This window comes from Pantherophis guttatus, chromosome 2 (genome assembly GCF_059756535.1).
Source record: "Pantherophis guttatus breed Tessera chromosome 2, ASM5975653v1, whole genome shotgun sequence".
Lineage (NCBI taxonomy): Eukaryota > Metazoa > Chordata > Lepidosauria > Squamata > Colubridae > Pantherophis > Pantherophis guttatus.
Genome location: NC_142064.1, coordinates 153,068,788 through 153,089,319, shown reverse-complemented (window position 1 = coordinate 153,089,319; position 20,532 = coordinate 153,068,788). Strand labels below are relative to the sequence as shown.

Here is a 20,532-nt window from a genome sequence, read left to right as displayed (position 1 = left end):
AAAGCTATATAACCTATTGTCTTCCATCAAGAAGGGCCAAGCACTCCTGCTGTTTCCTGCTTGTACTTCTTGATGGGAGTTTATTTAATAGAGTAACATAGCTTTCAGGTTTCTTTTCATTAACTGTTTAGCAGCATTAATCATAACACAGAGTTGTTCCTGGGTCAACTAATGATCTTTGTCTTATCTGTAAATTTCATCTCATGAAATTTCCTACTAGTCACAGTGTAATTTACAAATGGTACAGAATCTGACCCACCTTGAACAGTAATATGTGAACCATAACAATAAGCAGATCCAACTTTTCCCCACTCTCCAAGCAACCACTAAATAGTCAGTATGACTAGCAAAATATGTCTTTGCTTCTGGGTTGTTGCTTTTTTTTTCCTATCATCCCAGAGCTAGCTATAAAAGACCAATTTAATTATATGATTCCTCCTTAGTAGTGTTAAATGGGAATCTCTTATAAGGACTATGCATCTCCATGGCTGTTACTTACTGAATGTACTGTACTATAGCAAACTAGTGCACCCATGTGCTCCAAAATGAAATGGCAACTTGGATTTCAAAATGAAAGTTTTTTTTTTTTGGTCACTGCTTTTCTTGAGGAAGCTTCTTGTCTAAGGTAATAGAGAGAATAGCCAGTAGAGAGAATACAATTAATGATACTTAAACTCTCACTGCATACGAATCTGAAGAATCCTCTTAGTTTACAGTTATTTGATCATCAGCTCTTTTAAAAGAAGACCTCTCTTAGTTCTCCTTTAATTAAAAATCTGTTTTCATGGCTCCAAGCTTATCTGTTAAAATATATTTACAAAAAGATAATACTTGTATGGAAGACTTGACTTGTGTGCTTAATTCTGAATTGTAATTAATTCAGATTTGCATTAATTAAATTGAATTTAAATAATTAAAACTTGCTTCTTAATCTACTCCAGAGGAGTTTGGAAATTTAATTGCTGCCAAATGAGATAACCAACGTTAAGAAGGATACTTAACATACTTATTAAATGCCACTTAGTATTTTTGATTAGTATTTTGGAGGGCTAATTAGTATCTAATTAACTTGCTATAGGCTATCTTGCACTCTGCCAATTAAGCACCCAAACATTCTTGCATGTAATGCCATCACAAAGTAGTTGATTATGCATTGTTATCAGCATCGGTTAATCGGACTTATTTTGGAAGGATAAAAACACATACTTCTTAAAACTAAACTAAATTTTCTATAATTGATATTTAAGCAACTTTCAATAAAAATTATCTCTCTGAGCCTATCTTCCCAACAATTCTCCAGCTTTTTAAAAAAGCTGTTTATGGTAGGTGTTGTAAACGGCCATCAAAGGAATAAGCCGCCTGTGTTGTCCTATGTTTGGCAGTCCTTCGTTCATTTGAAAGGTATCTTTTTTAATGCCTATTTTATGGACAAACTAACTGTTTTTTCTTTTAAGAAAAGTCATTTTCTTCCAAGCTGCATATCCAAGAACAGAACCCTCTTGTTTCTTTTATCACTTGTGTTGCTCTTTCAAACAATAAAATAAGGATTGATTAATTCTAATAAGCAATAATCTGAAATTCAGTTACTTTTGGAGTTTGGACCCAGCAGCTTTAGGGCTTTCTATCCCACAGAACTGAAACAGAGCTCCAATATTAAAAAGGGAAGTTATGCTCCATTCCCCACTGAGCTCCCATGAGCTTTCAGTGTCAGTACCTTTTCATAGCAGTGAAGCTCCTATCTAAGAAAGGACCAAAAATTGTAGGAAGAGAGTAAATATAGGTAAGCTTGTATGAATCTGGTAGTTTCCCAAGTTCTCTAGGTCTTGAACATACCTCATAGAATTGCAATTTTTTTCCTTCCTCAGAGTTCATATAATATTTCCCTCCCATAATAAGGAACTAAAGAGTCATAGAAATTCCTCTTTCACCCTGCCAAATTTATATCAGCAGGGATTCAGATTCTTCAGAAATTTATCCTTTTCTGTGGGATATCATAGTACCCATTGCTTTGAAGCAAATTGTACAGTAGTCAGGTCTGCATTTAAAAAGCTAAATTTAAAGCTTGCAGTTTAATATAATTACCCTCCAGCTTCTAATATATGATTCTGAATAAATACACTATAACTGCTTAATTCCTGGATGGTACCGTTTATTCAATATTGTTGGTTTTTTTACTGCTGCTTTAAGATAGAAATGAAATTGCCTTTAGAATAACTTTTTGGATTTCAGACCTTTTCTTCTCTTTGGCCATGATGGTGACCTGATATTCTCTCTGGACCACATTTTCCATCACCTTTGAGTAGTAAATACCTCTTCCTCTTTACCCTTTCTGCCCTGATTAAAAACCAAACAGCACAATATAAAAGGCACTTTATGGTTTCAGTGTCTTATAGATGTCTAAGAGAGAAAAACCCACAAGCATTCAGCACATTGCCTAATTCTCTATCCCTTCAACACATTTCCCTGCCACAGAGCAAGAATTGGCAGCCTTTAATCCCAATGAATTTCTTCCCACATGACTTTGAAGAGACTTAGAGGAAGTAAAAAAGATCACAGAAACAGAGGATTGTTAAAATCCCATGAGGATCTCAAGCAACATTTTGACTAATAGTGCAGTAGGGATTGAGGCCAGAATCATTAAATTATGTAAATCTAGATCCTAGCAAAGTTTAACAGATGGACATGTAGGTCAGCTGCCACATCCTACCTAGTTTAGAAAGCCAATATCAGTAATGTCAAGAATGAGATGGTAAACCGGGATTTTACTTCAAGAACTTTATATCCATCTGGCTGTTATCCAAGGATTTAAACACTTGTACATAGGGGAAATGTTCCAGATACGTATATTAACATCTAACTAGAACAAAATGAAATCCCCAGATTATAACCTGTTGTGATCAAGGATCACATTTTTCTCCAGTTATTTTACTAATTATTATTATTATTATTTTTCATCCTCTGAGAATACAGGGGGGTGGCCAAGATCTAGTGATATTAATGGAGGGATTGAGCTGGAATATTCAGTCACCACTCTTGATGATCTGTTGTGATCATTTGGGAAAGTCTGATAGGGATTTCCATAAAAATGTCGTGATAAGCATACTAGAGAACTACAGAAATGTTTTATTTGCTGCTGCTACTAAGTAAAAATTTAGCAATTAAAAGCTAGGGTTAGTAGCCTAATGTTGGTGGAATGATCTTAGGGAGTTTGAGGGTTGTAAAAAAAATGACCAGATCAATTTCTGAACAATACATACAGGTGTTTTTTTCCTATGTACGTATACTTCAGCTTTAATCTTACAGTCACAATCCCAAGAAAACATCGCCTAACGGAAAGTACATTAGTTAGATCTCATGTTGGCAGAGGAAGGGCAAGGGAGAATGCTAGGCAGTATACCATATGGTGTTTTACTAACGATGTCAATCATCCAAGCAACAATCATCCAATGCATCATGGTGCATTGTCTGTCAGTTTTTCACAGTAGTGCTGCTTGTCTAGTCGCTTTTCAAGCCAGTCTACAAAATGGTTCATCCCTAATAGACAAGAGGAAGAATCCTATCTGAGCACCCAGTCCAGTATACTTTTGAAGGTCAGAAGAGAAAAAAGTTGTCAGTAGCGTTTTAACCATCTGTTCACGAAACCTTAATAAGAAACATGAGGAAACGTGGAAGCTTTATTTAGGATCTTTCAGCTCTACAAGACAGACCAGATTAAGAAAGTAATGCCATTTAGGTCAGGACTATTTTTATTGAAACAGCTCCAGTAAAAGAACCTTGCAACTCTGGATGTGATTTCCCGTTTCTTTCTCTATCTTTGGGTGAACTGGGAGGGACTTGTTTTAGACATTTACTCAAATTAATTTCTTGGCCCAGGTTCAAATCCACTTACCTGAAACTGCCAGAGTAGTAACTCTATTTTAAAGCCATTCTTTAAGCTCTCTACGGGATCTGACTGTGTAAACATAAATATCTAAGATTGTCTATATGGATATTTGATTACTGTACATTTTCCAAAGACTAAAATTGCTGATTTAGGACTAAATTGTCACAAACTTATTCCAATATAATTTTTTGCGCTATGGCAGTGATGGCTAACTTTTTCCGGACTGAATGCCCAAAGCGTGCATGGGTGTCTGCGAATCCGCACAGGCGTGCCTGAACCCCCAAAATGCAATGCAGGCATGGCCCCGCATATGCACCTTGCCCCCTGCACATGCGTACGTGTCCCCCTGTGGGCACGCGAGCTGTCACCCCAGTTCAGCTCAGCCACACATGCACATGCACCTCCCACAGGCCAGCTGGTCTTTGGGTCTTTGCTGCGCATGGGGGGGGGCTTCCCACGCATGCAGGGGGCAGGGCACATGTGGGGTGCTGCACGCACATGCACAGGGGTGGAGCGCATACAGGGGGTCGCAAGTGCATGCAGGGAGGTAGGAGCATGGGGGGGGCCACACACTCATGTGCAGGGGGCAGGGCACATGGGGGGTGCATTGCATTTTGGGGGTTTGGGAGGGCGAGCGTGCATTCGTGCATGCACACACATGCTTTGGCCACTCGGTCCAGAAAAAGTTAGCCATCACTGCATTAACACTTAAATTTGAAGTTGCAGTGAAAAAATAGCTAACTGCATTAGAGTATGTAATTTGAAAAATAAATTATCTTTTTCTAACTTTGTTTTTCCCTTTTCTGTAATTTTTTTGTCTCTTTTATCCCTGAATTTGAGCATAGACAATAAATGACTGACAGTTTTATTTGGGCATTTGTTGTAACAACTACTTGCAGGGGACAGTTTTAAAAACACACACACACATAATCTTCTCCAAAACTAAGATTCTGTGTGCATTTAGCAAGTCCATATTCCATTTAAGTATGCAGGGGAGATAAGCTAGAAAAAATATTTTTATTTTATTTTTTTAAAAATGTATATGCCACCCATCTCATTCTTAAGATCTTCTGGGTAGATTATATTACCATTAATAACAATATAAAACAATTAAAGTTTAAAACACTGGGAATTACAAGTTAAAACATAAATTGGCCACTGTATTCAATATTTGTTCAATCTAAAAGAGGAAAGAAAATACCCACATTTGCAAAGTATAGGTAGTTCTCAATTTATGACCTCAATTGAGCCCAGAATTTCTGCTGCTAAATGAGGCAATTGTTAAGTGCGTTTTGCCCTATTTTACTACCTTTCTTGCCACAGTTGTTAAGTGAATCCCTGATTCACTTAACAACTGAAGTTGTTAACTTAGTTACACAGTTGCTAAGTAAATCTGGATTCTTCATTGACTTTGCTTGTCAGAAAGTCTGAAAATGTGATCACATGACCCTAACTTCACATGATCACTAAACGAAAGATTGTAAATTTGAGGATGACTTATATAATTTTGATCTATAAAAGCCTTCATGTCTTTACACATGGGTACCTCCTCCAAACAACTTTGACTTGCCTATTAGATCTATGAGGGAGAAACTGTTGCAAATCCATACTTTTAGGAGCTTTGGAAGGCTGAGGCTGTGTGCTAGCGTGTCACATTCTACATCAACATCCCTGTAGAGATCAGATTAGCTCCCCCTTTTAAATAAAGTTCTTAAAGGCTAAGCTGTTTTTGGAATGTCCATATCTGAGGTGATGTGATGTTGCCATCTGTTTATTTTCTAGTTGGGATAAAATGTAAAGTTAGATAAAGGATGGATGGATGGATGGATAAAACCAGTGAAGGATGATAGGACCTACCTCTGTACCATGTTTCCCTGAAAATAAGACCCTGTCTTACATTTTTTTGAATCCTGAAATAAGGGCTTGGCCTTATTGCCATGCGCTCAAAAGCCCGATTGGGCTTATTATCAGGGGATGTCTTTTTGGGGGGAAACAGGGTAGGAAACCTCTTTTAAATAAAGTTCTTAAAAGCCAAGCTGTTTTTGGAATGCCAGTTTCTGAGGTAGGATGGATGGATGGATGGATGGAGAAAACCAGTGTAGGATGATAGAACCTATCTCTATAGGAAACCTTCCTGAATCACCTTTACTAAATATTTCTCTGTGTAAGAACACCTTATATTGTGGTCTGTTTGGGTAGAAAATAAAGTAACATCCCCACATAAAATCTCAAATTTTGTTTAAACCTGAGGAAGAAAATAAATGTTTTAATTCGACTCTCTTTTGTTTTCACTTAATTAAGTAGTACTGTTTGCCATTCCTAAATAAACTTTCTTCCTAATTTAATGTTTTTCACTGGCGGGTTTAATTACTTATTTCTTGCATTCATGCAACATATTTACCTAGACTAATCTGATCAAAACATGATTATATTCATTTTCTCTCAGCTGATTGCCTGGGAACCAGTACAAGAAGAAGATATGACTGTGGTGACAGTACGGCCTAACTTCCAAGACAATATCCATGTTGGTTATATCTCAGGTCTCAAGAAATTCACTGAATATTTCACCTCAGTCCTGTGTTTCACTACTCCAGGCGATGGACCCCGCAGCCCGCCACAGCTGGTGCGCACCCATGAGGACGGTACGGCCTTTCCCTTTGGAGCTGGGCAAGCCCAGCTCTTGGATTCCTATATGTGCATTAACTATGGGCCCACACTTTCCTTACACACACCAGGCAGCATGTGTTAAACACTCTCTTCCATTGCAGAAATCTTGTTATTGCCTCAGTTGAAAGGTCTAGCTTTTCATTGGTGAAACTGCCATATTTCTCTGAAGGCCCTGATACTTACTTTTCATCCATTCCCAAAGAGGTTTAATGTATTCCTCTGGAATGTCAGGGACAATAGCTTATCCTTTTGAAGAATTAACAGAATAGTTGTTCTGTTGTAATTTTCTGGCTGATGGATTCTTTGTTTGACTAGTTCCGGGTCCAGTGGGACATCTCAGCTTCAATGAGATCTTAGACACATCTTTGAAGGTTAGCTGGCAGGAGCCCATGGAAAAGAATGGCATTTTAACAGGTAAGTAGACAAACTTCCAGATTAAGAGGCTTATCCTTGAGGATTCATTCATTCATTCATTCATTCATTCATTCATTCATTCATTCATTTTTATGATTAAATGTATATGCTACCCATCTCACTGACCTGAGTAACTCTGGGCAATTTACAATAGAATAAAAGCATAGGTATAAAACATTAAAAGCATTAAATTAAGATTAGCAACAGTTAAATAAAAGATTAAAACCAAGACCACAGATGGTACAGGAGTGGACTTTTGTCTCCATCAATCAACCCCCTCCAATATAGCATATCCCTATAACTATGTTTTGGTAAACTTCTGCAGAGGTGATTAGTATATCTTGAAGATATGTTACCATCAGCAAAAGATAACGAACTAGTTAAAAAAGTTACAGGTGAAAACTAAAGTTCAGTGCTGGGGAACTCCACATATAGCTTCTATGTCAGTTCAGAATCTGCATTCTATCTGTCCCCAAAATTTTGTGGTCTTCTGTAGCACACCTATACCTAAATATGACCTTGCTCAGATATGCCACATTCAAAGGAATTTATAAGAACAGTTCTGCAGCATTAATACCTACCGTATTTTTCGGAGTATAGAACACACTTATTTTGGGGGGAGGAAAATAAAAAATAAAAAATCTGCTTGAGAGGCTGTATTTGCAGCCTCCAAAAGCTCCGTTTGCAAAGGAGCGTCTCTTTGCAAAGGCAGCCTCTCAAACGGACCTTTTCGAGGCTGTTTTGAGAGGCTCTCTGTTTGGGAGGCTGCATTTGCAGCCTTCAAAAGGGAGGGGGCCGGCGGGTGGGCGGGACTACATTTGGTGTATAAGACACACCCAAATTTTCACCCTCTTTTAGGGGGGAAAAAAGTGCATCTTATACTCTGAAAAATATGGTAAGTTATTGGGGAGGTGATTGCCCATTGCCAGAAGCTTTCACTTTGTTCACTCTTCGCCCTGCCCAGCTCAAAACAAGGCACCAGTCTTTATTGAAAGTGTTGAAGTAGAAGTCAAACCACCATGCTGCCTTGCCTACATTTCATTTGGTTAAACAGAACAGATTTCCACTTTATTTTCTCTCCCCATGCAAAGAAACATGGAGATACAAGGACAAGAGACAGGGCATTTGCTAGATCAGGGGTGTCAAACTGAAGGTCTAAGTCAAACTGCTTAGATCTGGCCCCCAAGCTATGTTTTCGCTGACAGAGAGCTAGCAAATCCTGCCATAACACTTGGTCACCACAGGTGCCCCCGACACAGGTGACATCGAGCTGGCCACACCCACCCTGGTCCATTCCCCCAAGTCAAATACAACCCTGATGTGGCCCTCAATGAAATTGAGTTTGACACCTCTGTGCTAGATCCTGATCGTTGTGGTTCCCCTGTCCATGTTTAGGATGGCAATGATGAGGACACATGAGGTAGAATAAAAATATTGCTGAGGATCTAAGGATAAGATTAGTGGCTGTAGGTAAATTTTCATCATAAATATTTTGGGAACCAGACTTTTGATAGATCTATTTCTTGGGAAATCATGCAGCCTCTCTCTCTCTCTCTCTCTCTGCTTGTAATAAGTAGATTTTAAAGGTTTTACTGAGTTATTTAGGTTTGTTTTGCCTGTATCCTGGCTAGGAATATAAGATGTGTAGTGCTATGTATCTATATACATTGTGGGTTCTTTTAGGCTACCGAATCTCCTGGGAGGAATATAACCGCACGAACACGCGTGTCACACACTACCTCCCCAATGTCACCCTGGAGTATCGTGTTACTGGCCTCACTGCTTTGACCACCTATACTATTGAAGTGGCAGCCATGACATCCAAGGGACAAGGACTGGTTTCTTCCTCTACTATTTCTTCTGGGGTTCCCCCAGGTAAGCTTGATTTATTGGTCTTCCTGCAGCAATTAGTATCTTATCGCCAGGCTTAGCAGAGACCCTCAGTCTCTGCCCTTTAGCTTAGAATGAAAATTCTACAAAAATACAATGCAGGGGACAATTTTTTGTTTACAACCAATGTATGGATGCATTTGCCAGGAACGTATGATAGAAAGGTGGCTGTGTACTTGCAAATGAATTACAAGCCCAATAATAAGTACAGAGAGAAACCGATCGATCCATAGAATAGAATAGAAATAGAATAGAATAGAATAGAATAGAATAGAATAGAATAGAATAGAATAGAATAGAATAGAATAGAATAGAATAGAATAGAATAGAATAGAATTCAATTCTTTATTGGCCAAGTGTGATTGGACACACAAAGAATCCTGATATTTCAAGTTATAAGGAGAATTCCACTGGAAGATAATACACTTCAATTAAACATTTAGTAAAAGCTAGAGTTGCCCAAATTTTCCTTGTAGATTTTTGATGTTTAATTGTGAGGAAAGGGAATGTTTTGACAATGGTCAACTTTACCTTTTTCTTGGTTAAAGGGTTTGATTTCTTTTTCAGAAAAAGGGAAAAGGTGATCACAGGAAAGATATCTCACTCTCCCACCCTTTCTGTCCCCCCTCCCACATATATTTTTGGACAGTTGTCCAAAAGAACAGTACAAGTACAAAAGATGATGTACTTTTTCCCAGTACAAAAAAGATGGGATTTTTTTTTTATTCCTCGCAGTAATTCTGAACAACAGTTCTATATCTGGTCTGTATATTAGCGGTAGAAATCCTAGCGTCTTGAAAGCTGCTAACCTGTCTTCTCTCAGAATCTATTGGTACCTGCTGTGAAAATTAATAAGACTAATATCTTCTTCTCCAAGAGAGTGAACCTGCAGATCTGATCTGAGTGCTCAAACTGATTCAGCTACTTTCAGGAAATTTCCTAATTGAACTCTTAACCAGGGCTTTAAGGAGCATCAGTTTGAAACATTAAGCAAATAGAAATCATGATACCCTGGACCTTCAAAACTACAAATGCAACTTCAAGCCATGTTAAAGGAAGACATGAATACAAATAATTACAATGAATCTTAATAAGGGGACCATGTTTTTTCAGTATATTCCTGCTGTATTGCATACCAAAATTTAGCACAGAACAAAACCTTGTCTAAGGTATTGTGTCCTTCCCTTAATGAAGAATGAATCTTCCTCTTGCCTTTTCTTACCTTCTTGTGCAGCTTTGAAGGTGCATTTTCTGAAGTACATAATATTCCATAACTGATTTAATTCAGTTTGCCTGACTGAACTTTGACTTTGTCAATCTCAATTAATTTCAATATTTGTTCTTTTCAGTAATTCAATTAATTTGAGTGTGTGTGCTTCATTTATTCAGGCACATAACACGCCCGTCACAATCTGACAACAAGCAACTACTCTCAAGCTTCAGCATTATTAAATTAACAAACATCAAAGTAATGAATATGAAATTACAGACAACACTGTCAGCTCCCCTGGTGACCTTCATGAGATGGAAGTTTTGAATCTGATGAATATTCAAATCACTTTAGATATTTGTTTGAAGCTTGTGCCAATATCAAGCCTGCGCCAAGTAGGTGGCGATCCTACTTAATGCATCATTAATAAGCCACCATGTCAGTCACCAAAAGCTGTTTGTTGTTTATTCGTGTTTCTTGATTGTGGGCTGAGGTTGGGGTCATTTAGATTATCTGCTGCTGTTGGCAGGTCTTGATGCTTGGGGAACAAACAACACACACTATACATGTCGTGAAACTCATAGGCTCCAATGCTTTGGAGAGATACAAAAGCTTTAACAAGTTGTAGACAGATGTTGCTTTCATGCTCCTGTGCATTCCAAAGCACCTCTTCCAAACTGAATCTAAAGCATTGCACTGCTCTAATAAACACTATTTTCTGTGGAGTTGCAGGCAGAAGAGAAGGATGCTTAATCCTTCCAGCTGGATCAGACCAAAGGCCTATTTACTCCTGGATTCATTTTCTGCAGTGACTAGCCAGGTGCTTGGTGGAAATGCACAAGCAAGAGATGAGGGCAATGACAAAATCTTAGCAATTGTTAGGGAAATCTGAATGCTTTTAGTCCAGTAGAAATTGTACTGCTTTCTGGACTTAACTCTTGAGAACCTTCTGCTTCCCTGACAGGAATCTTCTCTGATGCTTCTTGGCTCAAGGCTGTCTCTTCTTGAACCAACCTATCCTTAGAAAATAATTTTGTTACCCATTAAGTATGAGCATAAATGTAATCAGATTCTGTGAATTTATATAAAGTGATGCATTTTAGAGCATAGAGACTGCATGCCAAAAGCTATTTGTATGACTTCTCAACTTTCCTAACATCATAGGACACTTTTAGTGAAGCAGTACGTTCCTTGGAAGCCCAAGATTTTTAGGAAACAAGGTTCTGTAGCCTCTTCACATTTTATTTATTTTTATTTTACTGTAAGAATTTGCATACCACCTGACTCACCAGACGCTAGGTTTAGAATTGGCCTTGTTTGGGTTTCTGTAGCTAAGATCTCAACAAATATTGTAATAAGAGGTTAATCTTCAGATGTGGCACTTATTTACACAAGCAATAAACTGCTTTTCTACCTTACTGCACCTTACCCCACCTTGCCCACTTGAGCAGAACCATATTTGATTATCTGATACTGATGGCGATTTCATCTTTGCATCATAGTGTATAGCATATGTCCTCTTTTTACCTCAGAGATTCTTTTTGAAAAGTGCGATCCAGTCTTCCCTCTTACAGTTCTTACCAAATCGCATGTTATGTTTGCTCCTATTACATTTTTTAAATTAGTTCAGTTCTCCTCATCCTAGTGTGTTTGAAATGATACTTCAACTTCCGTTAGCTAGGTTCATAGGGATGCAGGCTAATGATCACAGATGTAGAAAGTCATCCATTTGGTGGGCAACAGAGTGGAGAAGCTATGACTAGTAAAGTAAATTGTCAGTACAAACATTGGGCAAGATGCCATTTTCATTTTGTATGTAGTATAGTTGAGTCAGTGGGTATTGTCTATGTTATGGCTAAATGAGTTTCATGTTCTCTGCTTTCTCTTGTTCACAGAGCTCCCTGGGGCCCCAACTAATTTGGGCATCTCCAACATTGGTCCTCGTTCAGTCACACTTCAGTTTCGCCCTGGTTATGATGGAAAGACTTCCATTTCCAGGTGGCAGGTAGAGGTTCAGGTAAGGCAGATCTCATTTGCTGGTTAAAGAAAAACAGCAGAAGATTCATCCCTTTTATAGCTCTTCATCGAGTTGTTGTATGAAAGTTAAAGAAGCTTCCCTCTCATTGCATTTCATGTAAATGTTTTGACTTGAAATCTACAATTTCAGATCAAAATAAGACACACAGAGAGAGAGACAAAGAGACAAACTTAGTTTGACCAAGTACCACAGTGGCTGAGGGCAAAAATAAAGGGAATTAGAATACCTAGGAAACAGTAAATAGAGATAGCAGACCATTGGAGCAATAAACAGAATGGTATTTGATACATAGTTATACTACATAGCTTCAAGATTTCATATTTATATAGGAATCTCATCCAAACATCTCCAAAAATAGTCATCTCTAAAAATATTTCTAGCAGAAAATCCTTGATTTGAAAACGAGCAATCCTTTTAAAATCTCAATGACTAATGAAAGCAAAGATAGCGGGGAGGGCCAATGTATTACATAAAGGGCTTTTCAATGTGGTGTATTTAATTTATTGTTCTCTTTTTTTGTGTGCATGTACTAAAGTATTCCATGTGTATGCGTTTTTCCTGCTTGAAGACCAACAACATAATAACAGAATAATAACAAATAATGAGATGGCTGTAATCTATTCTCCCAAGTAAACTATTGCGATTTTTTTTTTTTAACAAGCTTGTCCAAATATTTATTTTACTGTTAGATAAAAGCAGTCTTGCTTTTCATTTCCTGGAAACATAAATACCAAATGTTACTATGTTTGCTAACTCATTTTTTGCCTGTTTATTAGGGAAGTAGGCAATAGCGTACTTTCCCAATTTTACTCTGCCTTGCTTGCTTTCAGATGGGTCAGACTGGAGAGAGTGAAGAGTGGATGCTCATCCACCAGCTTTCTAATGAACCAGAGGCTCGATCCATGGAGGTGCCCAATCTCAATCCCTATACATATTATAGGTAAGTCAAGTGAAGAAGGGAAAAGCTGGAAAAAATGTCACCCATTATTTAAGGAGACATCAGCACATGTTTTTCAGCAATAGATTTACGGAAATGCATTTTTTGTCCATAGTTTCATTAGAATTTTTTTTTTCTGATAAATCAAGAATGAAGGCTTTCAAACAATATGTTGGGAGTTATTCTACTTACAACATCATTTTTCAGGCCCTTGTTTTTTTAAACAGTGTTGTATATATTTATATTTTATTCTGTTAATTAGTTTAAAGTAATACAATTATTTAAAAAAAACAACTAGGTGGTATGAAAAGAGAAAGACGCTGATCTCAATCAAGCTACATATTGTTGTATTACTGTAGTTGTACAGGGAAAGAAAGGCAAGAGTGGTGATGGCAATGGAGGCAGTAGCAATGATGGTGATGATGACAATGATGATGAAAATATAAAGAAGAAGAGGAAGATCAAAAGCAATCTTTTCATAAAGTCCAATCGGAGCTGAGCAAAAAACAACCCAAAATAGGGCTCAAGACAAAATTCATCTTCGGACCTTGATACCCCCAAACATGGAGGCTCCATAAGAAAATAATGGCTAAAACCTGTTGATAGATCTATTCCCCATTAAAGTTTTCTTGGAAAACCCAATACACAGTTTAGAACACTTAGCCCAATCCCCACATAATATTTTTTGCTTTGCTTTTTGCTTCAGATATGGGCTTTATGAAAACACACTTGTAGGGTTTTATGTATCACATATTGTGGCTCTTCCACTGATATTAAGAGGAAAGAGGAACAGGGGAAGAAACAAAGCAAAAAATCACCAAAGGCATATGAATGTGGAAGTTCAAAATCCTGGAGAATTTACTGTGCTCTTCTCCCTTCCAACTTTAATCCATTTCCTCTCTGGTGCCAGTTTCCGGATGCGACAAGTGAATATTGTGGGGACAAGTCCACCCAGCCTGTCTTCCCGCAGGATCCAGACGTTGCAGGCTCCACCCGATGTATCTCCTGCCAATATTACAGTACGAACAGCCAGTGAAACCAGCCTCTGGCTACGATGGATGGTGAGAACTGTAGCCTAAGGAGGCCCTATAATTGTTTCTGGAGGGGGAAAAAAGCAAACAATAACAAAGCAGGGAAGAAGGGGCAAATCTCAGCAGGCTGGCCACCCTACCATTATTTATCTAGTGAGCCAGCCGATAGTTCGTTTCAATAATAAATTTGAATTCAAGATTAGTAGAGAGACTCCTATGAAGCTAAGACTACTCGTTGAGGCTGGATCAGAAACTTGGAATATTGCTAGAGTGAAATATTGAGCAATTGAAATACAGCTTCACCCTTTCTGTCATTTATCATAGGGTAAAATGGAGGGGTCTAGAAGTACAGTGAAGGAAAGGGATGGGGTATGAAAAAAGTAATAAGCAAGGGAAGAACTAAAAAATGGGAAATGAAGTATAGATCAAAGTCAGAATGAGGAGAATTGAAGGGGCATTCATCAGGCTGTTCTTTCTTCACTCCCATGCTAGTTATTTTTGGAGGTAGAAGACTTCACTGGGGGAACCAGCTGAATAAGGCTTAATTTTGAATGAACACATATACACTTATCCATGGTCCCATTTCCCTCAGTCAAGATTATAATTTCCTCATGCCATAAAATTCTTGCCGCCCCTAACAGGAACTCTAAGACCAGCCCTTGTCTAAGACTGAGAGGCTACCAAATTAAATTCAGTGAAAGAATTAAGGTTTCAGTTATGTCAAAAATCTGATGATGTGACTTTATAGATATAGTCATGTAGTTGTCATGTAGTTCCATAAATGGCTGTTATGGAAATTGCTAATAACCATTTTTGCCCAAATGGTTTTGAACTTCCCGGTCTAGCCAGTGAGATCGCACATCGAAATACTAACCAGGATGAACTCTTCTTGACTCTTCTTGGAATGATATGATATGATCAGACAGGTGCTACCATCTGCTGAGACTATACTGGAAGTTCTTAAGACCAAATCAGAAACTTTCAGCAATATCTGTACTGGAGGTAGAAGACTTCAGAAGTTAGATGACTTTCTATTAAGCCCAAGAATTAGGATTCAAAACCTTATGGTTCAAATTGATTGTTATTCCATATGCACTCCTTATGAGACCAAAAAAAAAAGGAAACTTTTCTCTCTTTTTGCATGTTCTCTGATTTTTTTTTTTAATGAAAAAAAATGGCTGGGAGCCCATTTTCTGTATTTATCATTTCAATTGAAGAAAATTACAAGGTAATTTTAAATAATGAAATTTGGCCATTTGTACATAAAAGTCACAGTCTCTTAGGTAGCCTTTGAAACTGTACCTGTTTTACAAAGGCTAGGAGCACTTCAGTTGAGTAGGGTGGATGTTACCCTGTTTGATGCAGCCATTCTAGAGAAGAATAAAATGCCAGCCAATAGTAATGGGCCATCTCTTTTCTCAGCCACTGCCAGAGAGTGAATACAATGGCAGCCCTGAGTCGGTGGGCTACCGATTGCGCTACTCACGTCTTGATGGGCGCAGCCACACCCTGACCAACACCATCCATGACCGTGTGGAGCGCGAGTTCACCATTGAGGACCTGGAGGAATGGACCGAATACCGTATACAGGTGCAGGCCTTCAATGCTGTTGGGCCTGGGCCATGGAGTCAGACTGTGGTGGGGCGAACCCGGGAGTCAGGTATTCTTTTCCACTCCAGCTGTTTAAGACAATCTGGTAGGCAGGGGTGGACTTCAAAAATTTTAGCAAGGGGTTCTCTGTCCGGTTGCTGGGTGGGCATGGCTATGGTGGGCGTGGCCTAATCAGCCTCCTGCACCATGGTAGGGGGGCATTTTTGCCTTTCCCAGGCTCCAGAGGCTTTCCTCAAGCCTCCGGGAGGGCGAAAACGGCCTCCCCAGGCTCTGGAGGCCCTCTAGAGCCTGGGGAGCAAGCCCTTCCCATGCTTCTGGTAGGCCCCTTTTTTCGCACTCCCCGAGCTTCCGCATGCGCCCTGCATCCAAAATGGACCACATGGGGACTCCCTGGGAGGGGCAGGGTGGGGTGGGCAGGGCAAGCCAGGAGCAGGATTTGGGGGTTCTCCAAACTGCACAGAATCTTAGCTAGTAGTTCTCCTGAACCCCTGCGAACCCCCAGCAGCCCATCCCTGCTGATAGGCTTATCACTGTCTGCTTGGAATTTAACATGTGAGGTTCTGGACAATGTAGCAATATGTATTCTTGTCTGTGTTTTTTGTGTATGCAGTGCCTTCGTCTGGACCCACCAATATTTCAGCACTAGCTACCACTTCTACCTCTATGCTAGTGCGGTGGAATGACATCCCTGAAGCGGATCGAAATGGATTTATCCTAGGGTACAAGGTGAGTATTAAAAATACAGATGTTGATTTGGCAGTCCTTTCCTACTTGCTTTCTCTTGTGCCATACTTCCAAGACCTGACCTGAAGCGTCATATTCCTCCACACCTAATCTTACTCTCTTTCTTCCAGCTTGAGCCTGAATCTCTGCTTGCAGAACCTATCATTGTAGAAGGTTCCTTAGTGAACATTTTGTTCAGTCTTTTAATTATTGTGTTCCCACAAAATGGCCTTGTTTCTTTCCCCCTCCTCATTTCCCCTCCTTCAAATCCTGTTTTCATGCCATGCCTTATCCTTATCCAGGGCTCTCATCCTATCAACTTTACAGGAACGGATGCCAGTTAATAATGGTCCTCTGATTATCAGTGGGGGAAAGGAAACTGTTTGCCTTTATTTTTTATCATCGGTGCATCTTCTCTTCTAGATCATGTATAAGGAAAAGGATTCAGATTCCAGGGCCCAGTTCTGGTTAGTGGAAGGCAATGCTTCTCGGAGTGCCCAGCTCATAGGTTTGGGAAAATATGTCCTTTATGAGATCCGGGTGCTTGCTTTCACCCGCATTGGTGATGGTGTGCCCAGCAATCCACCTATACTTGAGCGCACACTGGATGATGGTAAGTGTCCCATAATTCTCTGTCTCTTAGCTATACTTACTTTCAAAAAAAAAAAAAAGATTAGCAACCAAACATCAACACCATCTTCATTTAGAATGTTCAATAATTCAAGCCCTAATCATACCCTTTCTCTAAATTATTAAACATACAATGAACTTCCTTTTGCATCCTTCGTGCATTTCTCAGTGATCTGCCGAAGAGTACAATGTTCCTTCACCTCTCTGCATGTCCTCCATGAACTTCATTCCACATCCTTGTAATATTAACTGGGTTCCATCCCACCTAGCTTGTTGAGATACTTGAACCCAATATTTGCTGGCAGAGAGCTTGGACTTCTGTCCAGTGCATTGTCACTGTCGTTATAAACATTTGATCCTGCCTTATAAGCAACTCCCCGTGCCCACACCCTGTGTTGTGGTCCCCTAAAAAAAAAATACTGATTTTAGTATCTGGTAGCATCGATGGCGTATATCTGTGTTTGTATGTGCATTCCAGTCACTCCCTGTATGAATAAATAAACATATATCATTCAACCTAATCATCCTTTATCCTTTGCCTTGATGTATTCCAGTGCCGGGGCCACCGGTGGGCATTCTCTTCCCTGAAGTGAGAATAACTTCTGTACGGCTAATCTGGCAGCCTCCTGCTGCTCCCAATGGTATCATTCTAGGTAAGACACAGTAATTCAGAGTGAGCCAAGTTTTTGAGCTTCTCCCATTTGTCTTTCTGAAGAGCAAACAGGGCCACAGAAAAATTGTGGCGGGGTAAAAAAGGGAACCCACATCAAACCTCTGGACCAGACTGTGATTACTCCCATGATTGCAGTCTACTTACATTGGAAAAACTATTTCTTCAGCTGCCCCAAAGATAGCTCTATGGGGCAGTATCACTTTTTGCCAAACCTTTTCTTACCCAGTCCTATTCTGACTCTGTTGCAGCATATCAGATCACTCACCGCCTCAACACTACAACTGCCAATTCAGCCAACGTAGAAGTCCTCAGCCCCAGCGCCCGCCAGTTCACTGCTACCAACCTCAGACCTGAGTCCACCTATCTCTTCCGTATCACAGCGCAGACCCGAAAGGGCTGGGGTGAAGCTGCAGAGGCCTTAGTAGTCACTACGGAAAAAAGAGGTAATTAGGATGGGACATAAGACAATCCAGAATTGCATTGGGAGAAAAATTAGGCATGTCTTCCCAGTGAGTCTATTTTTGTTCCTAAGGATATTAACCCCATAAAAATATTAAAGGTGCACTCCCAGGTTTGATGTATGGTCATTCACTCAACACACTCACAGCCCTGGTTAACAGCCACACTCAAATCACTTTCAGAACAACACCGAGGCACAACCAGTTCTTTGGAATACACGGAGAACCAGTGAATTTAAAGTAACAGCAAAACTTTACTGCTCTCTCTCTCACACACACATACACACATACAAACACACATACACACACCCACGAACTGAGCATCCTTCTCAATTAGGCTGTCAGTTACTAGTCAGAGGGACAAAAGCTGCCAAGCCTGGATTCAAAGAAGACTCAAAGAGTGGGCAGGCTTCAGGGCCCCTTTTGTCTCCAAAAGTCCTTGCTTTGTTGATTCACAAGATTGGCAGCTATTCTTGCCTTATTGAATAAGTTTGGTAGCTGTTGAAGGGACTTGGGGAAGGTTTTCACATGTGCTCAGGCCCAACTTCTTTTGTCTGGTTTGGGTGACTTCCCCCCCCCCCCTTTGTTTCCTTAACAACCTGGTTCCTTCTTATCTATCTCTTGAAGGGAACTTTCGAAGAAGATTCTTAGCTGCTTACATGCTTTTTTAAATCTTCAGGTGTGGTAGCCTCTGCCTAGTCTCACAAGGACTATATTAAAAATTATCTTAAGGTAGTGTATGTCTGAGTAGCAAACTGGTATTGCAATTAGTCATTTTCAGTCATTTTTGTACTCAACATTTCCTTTTCTCATACCACTTCAATAGTGACTTTCTCAAATCACTATTCATTTTCTTCAAAGAGAGAAGAGCTACCAGTATGTATAGCTTCCATTTCAGGGCATGGAGGACACCTTGAGAAAATGGAGCTGCTGTTGAACAGATAAATACCTCAAGGAAGGAGGGAAGGCATAGCTTAAGATGAAAAGAGAGAACGAAGCAACATTTCATTTTCCCCTCACTTTAAAATTTCAGCCTTTGGAGGTTATCTTCAATAAGTCAAGACTGGTGTCCAATTGGGCTTTAAGCCTTCAATTTAATTCTGCAAAATGTTTCTGCTTTTAAGGATTTCCTGACAAATTAGAAGGTTAGCCTTCGGGAGATCTATGTGAATGGTTGTCTCTTAAGTAGCAGATGCAAGCAAATGTTAGTATTCCACAAGGGAGCAAACCAAAATTCTCTGGGTTCAGCACTGATAACAATCCATTAAGCAGATGATAAAAAATATGAATGGGTAATTTGTATATTACAAATCAGATTCTTATTAAGGCAGTTGCAGACAACTGCATCGTGCAATAAATTATCAATTATTGTTGAAAACCCATCAGTCTTTCTACTAATAATAAGCCTGTTTCAAGGAAAACTCATTTTCTTTCAGACTCCAGGAAAAATATGCCCCAGGTGCTCATCTTTTAAGAATTGTAGTAGGAGTAAAAGCTTTATAGAATATCAATGGCCATATATCAGAGGCATTCATTTAATAGGCCTGTAGTATAGTTAATGATGATTGAACTGATCGCCATTTCTCCACATTAATTTTGTTAATATTTTCTCATCCTTCTTACTTAAGCAGTTGAATGAACTCTGCTGTACCTTATAAGCAAAAGATTCTTTCTGAAACTCAGTATGATTATTTTTTAAAAAACCATCCACATTGTTAGATAGTCCTCAACTTACAACAATTCATTTAGTCACCATTTGAAGTTAGAATGGCATTGAAAAAAAAGTGACTTTAAACCAGTTTTCACATTTATGACCGTTATGACACTTATGACAGCATCCCCATGGTCACATGATCAAAATTTATCCACTTGGCAACTGGCATGTATTTATGACGGTTGCAGTGTCCTGGGATCATGTGATCACTTTTTGCAACCTTCTGACAAGCAAAGTCAATGGGGAAGCCAGGTTCACTTAACCATGTTACTACTTAACAACTGCAGTGATTCACTTAACAATTGCAATGATTCACTTAACAATTGTGGCAAGAAAGGTCGTAAAATGGGTCAAAACTCATTTAACAACTATCTTGCTTAGTGATGGAAATTTTGGGCTGAATTGTGGTCATAAGTCAAGGACTACCTGTATTACTCCGTGCCTTTCATTTATTAATCCTCAAACCTTGTCAACTATGCTCTGCTTTCAGAATAGTCATCCAGACCCAACTATTTTCATAGAGTTAATATACTGTGCTTTTTTTTAAAAAAAAATTGTGGATGTTGGAAGCATCACTATAAACTGTATGAATGAACGAACCACCTGATCGCACAGAAGCAACATTTTAAAATGGAAAACTAGGGTTTGTAGGA

General features: G+C 39.2%; 1 protein-coding gene across 2 annotated transcripts in view; it reads left to right on the top strand.

Moving 5' to 3' along the window:
* Positions 1–20,532, top strand: part of SDK2 (sidekick cell adhesion molecule 2) — a 418,564-nt gene that overhangs the window by 358,284 nt on the left and 39,748 nt on the right. For both annotated transcript variants that reach the window (XM_060688791.2, XM_060688790.2), the window contains exons 19-29: positions 6,330–6,525; positions 6,866–6,964; positions 8,648–8,839; positions 11,960–12,081; positions 12,933–13,042; positions 13,950–14,100; positions 15,493–15,730; positions 16,292–16,407; positions 16,828–17,017; positions 17,589–17,687; positions 17,956–18,150. In XM_060688791.2, the coding sequence (XP_060544774.2) occupies positions 6,330–6,525; positions 6,866–6,964; positions 8,648–8,839; positions 11,960–12,081; positions 12,933–13,042; positions 13,950–14,100; positions 15,493–15,730; positions 16,292–16,407; positions 16,828–17,017; positions 17,589–17,687; positions 17,956–18,150 (1,708 nt within the window). The remainder of the gene's footprint in view (positions 1–6,329; positions 6,526–6,865; positions 6,965–8,647; positions 8,840–11,959; positions 12,082–12,932; positions 13,043–13,949; positions 14,101–15,492; positions 15,731–16,291; positions 16,408–16,827; positions 17,018–17,588; positions 17,688–17,955; positions 18,151–20,532) is intronic.